The 6,185-nt window shown below is 34.9% G+C and overlaps 1 protein-coding gene across 4 annotated transcripts; it reads right to left on the reverse strand.

Annotated features, from left to right (window-relative positions):
- LOC142611567 (uncharacterized) lies at nucleotides 1–6,185 on the reverse strand. 4 transcript variants are annotated; one of them, XM_075783635.1, is made up of 3 exons: nucleotides 4,940–5,987; nucleotides 1,478–1,971; nucleotides 1–572 (listed from the first exon to the last, which is right to left on the reverse strand). In XM_075783635.1, exons 1-2 carry the CDS (start codon nucleotides 5,284–5,286, stop codon nucleotides 1,482–1,484), a joined length of 837 nt encoding a protein of 278 aa, XP_075639750.1. In that variant the 5' UTR covers nucleotides 5,287–5,987; the 3' UTR covers nucleotides 1–572; nucleotides 1,478–1,481. The 4 variants fall into 4 exon arrangements, with proteins under 4 accessions (XP_075639750.1, XP_075639749.1, XP_075639751.1 ...); XM_075783634.1 differs by having other exon boundaries at nucleotides 566–705; XM_075783636.1 differs by lacking the exon at nucleotides 1–572 and adding an exon at nucleotides 629–699 and having other exon boundaries at nucleotides 4,940–5,988.

Genomic DNA, 6,185 nt, shown 5'->3' on the forward strand with positions numbered 1-6,185 from the left:
TAATTCCTCTCTCAAAGAGGACTACACCAGATAAAATTATGTGGATAACAAATGCTCAAGGGAGGTTTACAGTGAGGTCAGCATAGTTTTTGCAACAGAGTGTATGTCAAGAACAGAGAGATCAGTCTGGAAGAAGCTATGGAATTTGAAATTGAAAATACTATAGAGAATAGCTCAGAAAATTTAACCTACTATATGCAGGTTACAAGAGTTGGGATAATAGCTTGATGCCAGATACTTCTACGTAACTGGGAGGAGAAGAATTGTCTACACATCTTTAAAGATTGTATGGTGGTGAAAGCATTCTGGTTCGGAGGAAAGTGGAATTTGAGGCTAGGCAACTGGCCAGCCACCTGCTGCATCAATTCGTCAACCGGTGCATTCCGTAATTGAGCCTCCTGCTGCTCTACTTCCAAATGAAATTCCCGAAGCTCATTTCCAAACCATGGCAGCAATCATATGGAAGCAAACATGGAGCATAAGAACAAAAAAAAACTCCTTTTCTTTTTCAGAAGGCAGAAGTCGATATTAATGTCACGCTGGTGATTACAGACAAGTGATTCCAGGAGCATCTAGCAGTTTCAAATCAGCAGAACAAAAATAGCAGTGTCAGGCAGATAAATCATTGGCAAGCACCTCCCTTGTGCTGTTTTAGAATTAATTGTGATTCTGAAATATCTAATATACACTTCTGTGCTGCTGTAGCTACAAAAAGATTGGGAAGGAAACATTGTTACTGCAAGCATGAGAACGGAAGTTAAAAGCCTCAGTAAGTGTGGCTGAGGCTAAAAGTATAACAGGGGTAGTGCTAATTGCTTAATTGCTAAATCTGAGAAAGGTGGAAGTATAAGGTGACTCAAAGATTTGTTTTGATGCACTTAGCAAAGCCACAGACAAGGAGCACGATCATACAAAACCATGGAGGCTAAGAGCTGTGTTAGAAGATGTGCTTGAAATGACAAAGGAGTTGAATCAAGTTAGATTCAAGTGAGCAAGAAGGGAGGTAAATGGAGCTGCCCATGTTTTAGCAAAGTGGGGTTTGTTTAATAACTGAAATGGTTTTGTTGATGTTTTATCCTTACGTGATTAGTTTAAGCATGTGATCAGGAAGGACGCAGACAGTTGTATTGTTTCTGGATAGTTTGAATGAAGCTTGCTCAATTGTCAACATATATATAAACAGAGAGCAAGAGAAGCAATGTAAAACTGTATAATAGAGGTAGATGGTACAAAAAGTATCATGTAATTTTCATTGACAAAATTACTGTTTTAGTTTGATCATCGTACAAAAAGTTCTTATTTTAACTATAACTATTCTACAAGGTGTTGATGTACATTCAAATGCTATGCAAACAGAATAAAACAATTTCATGTCTCACATGCTTCCTTAAGAAGACTGGAAATAACTGGAAATTAAATAAAAAAAAAAAAATTATACCCCACTTCAGAAGACTGGAAAATAATTGATATTGAATACCTCACTATTCTTGATTAATTTCTCCCTGAACTGCACGCAAGCTCCCTAGTTCAGAATGCCCATATCTTGAAGCCACAAAACCAAATGATCCCACAGCAGCAACAAGGACACCAAGGACCAGTGCAAAGAGCTGGAAGTTTGCAAGCAACTCACCTCGGACCTCACTGTCTTTTGAGTGACAAGATATCTGGCTTTCCTTTAGGTGGCATCCTTCTGGCATCATAGGGCCATAGAGAGTGAATGCAGTCTGATAGAACCAGAGACCTTGGAGAGTTATAGCGAAGCCACAGCAAAAATCAATTGGGAAGCTGCTTGGAAAGAGGGCTCCAGCAACAGTGGACAGTACACAAAGGCCTATCAGGAGAACAAGGAGAAAATGGTAGTACCCCTCAAGGCCTTTATGGGTTGTTGAGTGAAAGTAGAATAGGAGATACTCAGCACAGAATGCTGAGGAGACAATCAAACAAAGAGCTCCTTCTGGCAAGGGAAGAAACCTAAACAAAGAAGTATAGAAATAAAAAAGAGAAATAAGAAAAAAAATCCATAATTACAGTTTTAAATCTTACTATTAACAGTGATTGTTGTGTGAAATTTAGCAATTACATAATAAACACAAGATATGCTGTGGTGAACCTCTTTTTATCAAGCAGACAGAATTCTGTTAATAGTACTGGAAGCATTGGATTTTTAAAATGACAAGGTGTGCAATATATTGATCAAAATCAATTTGAACTTACAGAAAATTGAAAAATAAAAGATGTGATTATCATCTTCAAGCTTATTGAGGCAATGCTTCAAACAAAACTATCTTGACCTAACAACTCTAACCAAACACCCAGCATGCAACAACAATGTTACAGCGCTCATGAATCAAAGGATTGCCAAATTTAATAATCATTCGGTCACTAATATTAACAAGGTTTCCTATGATATGCATGAAGGCATAAAATAAATATCTAGCAAGAATTGCTAAGAAAAAAAATTAATTTTCCAAAATGTTTTGGAGCATATAAATCTCATAAAAACAATAAGCAGACAAATTCTAGAATGTTATTATTATTTTTTTTTAGAAGAAAATTCTAGAATGTTATAGTTAGCCAAGGTTTCATAAGGTATAGGATAGGTGAAAAAGATATAACTTATATTTTAAATATACTTTCAATTCTTAATTTTTGGTTTGTTTTATTTCTAATAAATTAATTTCTGGTTGGAAGTGTAAACATACCTTCATTTCACTGAAAATCTCTTAGAAACTAACAGAGGTAGGTGCAGTTGACAACAAGGCCTCAGGCACACAATAGCAAAATATATGATGCAAGATAAAACTCTGTGCACTGTAAATACAAGAGGAAAAAGAAAAAGAAAAAGGAAAAAGAAAACCTTTTTGTCTGTTTCTTAGACAAATGTATAACTGTGGCAATCATAGCACTGTAGAACTAACAAATTCATAAGAAAGTTTATAGGAAATCAATATCAGCAGTTTTTGTATTATAATTATTTTTAAATTTAGATTGGTAAGTACACTTTTCATGAATCCATGAGTTGTCACCTAACTCTCCACCCCTTATAGGTGGAGGGGATGCCATTTGGGCCAAAGATCACAAGTGGGTATGATTAGTATTTTAGATCTGGGATATTTTATTATTTGTATAAAAGATAGTACATACATTTGTCTTGATGAGTCAAATTACAAATTATGGTGAAAGTATAAAAAAGATACTGCATTGATTGATATTTCACACAAAAATCAGGAGAGACAACTAGAAGAGATACCCAGGAAAGCTCCCTGGTGAAAATGCATTCTCAAAGGTTCACAACCCCTTTTTCACACTGCAGTTTATGAAAACTATGCCATTTTTTTTTTCTCTCAAATATCCATTTTCCCACTATATCCCACAATATTATTCTTGGACAACTTGTTGGACTATAAGTAGTGGTGGAGTCAGGATTTCAATTTAGGGGGCAAGATTAAAAGACAATAAAAAAAATAGCCTAAAGAAAATCAATTAATATTAATAATAAATAAATAAACAATTGTAAACAACTATAACTGTTATAACATTTGTTGTGTCTCTAACATTACTTATTATTATTATATTATATTGTGTATAATATTAATATGGGGCCCATTGATTGAGTTGTTGTGGCTGATATGAAAGGGAAAAAAAAAAGGATTGGGGAGAAAATATAAAAGAGCAGTGGGAATGGTGTGGTGTGGTGAAATCATGTGTGACAGTGGCTTTCAAGAAGTGAGAGCTGGTGTCTCTTTCTTAGGTGCTAGGCTTATTGATTAAGTAGTATAGGTTTTTGGCTTTTTCCTTATGTGAGTGGTACAAATTGGTTATTGTGGCAATGCTTCTTTATTTTTTCTTTTCCCATGTCAGGAGGGGCAAGACCTTAAAGAGTTAAAGTTGTTTCATTTAAAATTCATTTTTTGAGAAGCCAAGGGGGCACTTGCCCCCTCTCGCCCCCCCTTGGCTCCGCCCTTGACTATAAGCAAGGCACTAATGGCCTAAGTTTTGCTGTATATAATGGTCGTTTTAGAACCGCATGCAAATGCCTCTAATCAGATATTCTGCTTTTGAGGTTATGTTTTGTTTTTAAAACACAGAACTTCCAATCTTCAATAAAAATCCACATTCCTTACTTGAACCATGGCATGACTTTGCGCCTAAAGCAGTGCTCAGTCACAAATTTTTAGTAAGGAAATACTGTTTTCCCCTTACAATATATCTGTTTGCCAATCCTCTACCACAGTTCTAATTACTTGTGACTACCACACTACCATGAACAAGAGGGCAAAGATAACTTATAATGATACTTTTTTTTTCTTATGGAAATCAGCAGAATCATCCTTCCTACATTCATTTTAAGGCACCATTTCCCATTTTAAATGTTTTAAGGCAAAACACAAATTGATTTATGCTTATGCCAAACACAGACGTGAAACAAGCCCAAATTATAAGTAAGTAATTTGCAGATAGAAATAAACAGTGAGGTAGAATTTAAGAGCGTCTCAATTAGAACTTCAAAACTTTAATTTTCTGCCATCCATGCATGTGGAAAGAGAAACTGACTCAAACAAAAAGATCAATTATACCCAATGATTACAGGCTTAAATTTCCAAATCAATCCAAGAAAAATTCTACTATTACCTTTTGTTTTCTAAGCAACCCACAAACAAAAAGCACTTATATTTAAGATTTTTAACAAATAACAAAGCAGCTATAAGCATTATAAATCACATCATATCAGTATTTGCAAAATTAGAATTCAAGGAAGCCGAAGTTATAGAAGGCTTAGCTATTATCACTTCATCAACACCAAGAAGTGAAAATCTTATCAAGTATAGATTTATCTTTTCTAAGTTACCAAACAGAGAACTACAAATCAAGATATACATTATCATACAGAAAAAGGAGATGAATTGAACAAGAAAATAAGTATTGACTATTGACTAACCTTGTCTTCTGAGAGAGCAGAGCAACCAAACCAAAGATGAAGAACATGAGGAGCATCCCTGAATGCTCGAAATCATTCATGTGGTAAGGATTCAAGACCCCATTCACAAAAAACTTGAGGTGGGTCGAATACAAAAGCTCAATACACATATCAATAAAAGCACCAATCACAATAACATAAAGCTCCAAGTACTTGAGCCTTCCATCAAAACCAGGCACAGGGTTCCAAACCTGAACCTTATACTTTTTTGGGTTCACTACATATCGAACCAAAGAGCTCCATACGTGCCACAACCCAACTACTAGAAACAATGTTCCTGGTAGAACATGACCCTTGAAAGATCCCATCTTTATATTCTTATTACTATTATTATTTACCACTCTCTGAGTCTGAGATACAATCAATCAGCTTAAGCCTCTGAATAGTTCTTTCACCAAACTTCTGCTTGTGTTGTGTGTTCTTGAATCAACCAGGAGCACCCTCTTCTGTTCACACGGATACAACTCTCTTTTTCCTTCTTGTATTATGTAACAGCAGACTTTCTCAAGAAAAATTAAAAGTATGCGTTTTTTAATTCATGGGTTTTTTGTTTTAGCTGTGCCGGGTTGACCTGACTCAGCAACTGCACCAAAGAAACCAAATGAAGAAGAAAAACTTGTTGAATTTCTATAGGTTCAGCAAAATAAAAGGTCTTTAAATGTGAGAAAAACCATCCACCAAACTGAGATCATCAAAAAATTTGTGACAAATAGTCAAAGACTTCCTTTTGACGTTAAAAAGAAAAAATGGGTTCTCATCAAAAAAAAGAAAAGAAAAAAAAGGGTCAAAAATTGAAAGAGAGTAAAAAACAAGCCCACCCCATCCCCACCTGTTAGTCAAAGATTGAAGGCCCGAATGAAGAAACCCAACTTTTACACAAAACCAAAGCACAAATTCTCAATTTTTATTTTGGTAAAAGTTGAGAAAAAGAAACTTTTTTGGTTTGCTTTTAAAAGAATGAGAAACGAAAGAATTGAGCACTTTTAGGTAGCAATTAACAATTGATTGGGTATGTAACTGTAAAGGCCAAAAAAATAATAATATAAAAAATTGTATAAATCAAAAGATGATGATGATAATGATGTACTTACATATACAAAATAATAATATTATATATCTGATAGATACTTGGTTCTCATGTGGGTTTCGCTGCAGCAGCCACCACCTGCTGCTTCTTCTCCTCTCTCTCTCTCTCTTTCTTTCTTTT

This window comes from Castanea sativa, chromosome 10 (genome assembly GCF_040712315.1).
Source record: "Castanea sativa cultivar Marrone di Chiusa Pesio chromosome 10, ASM4071231v1".
Classification (NCBI taxonomy): domain Eukaryota; kingdom Viridiplantae; phylum Streptophyta; class Magnoliopsida; order Fagales; family Fagaceae; genus Castanea; species Castanea sativa.

Excerpts from the sequence above, each read along its gene's own strand:
- LOC142611567 (XM_075783635.1), bottom strand. The coding sequence starts at position 5,286 with ATGGGATCTTTCAAGGGTCATGTTCTACCAGGAACATTGTTTCTAGTA. Across the intron at positions 1,972-4,939 it reads CTGCTCTCTCAGAAGACAAG|GTTTCTTCCCTTGCCAGAAG; the intron begins GTTAGTCAATAG and ends TTCTTTGTTTAG.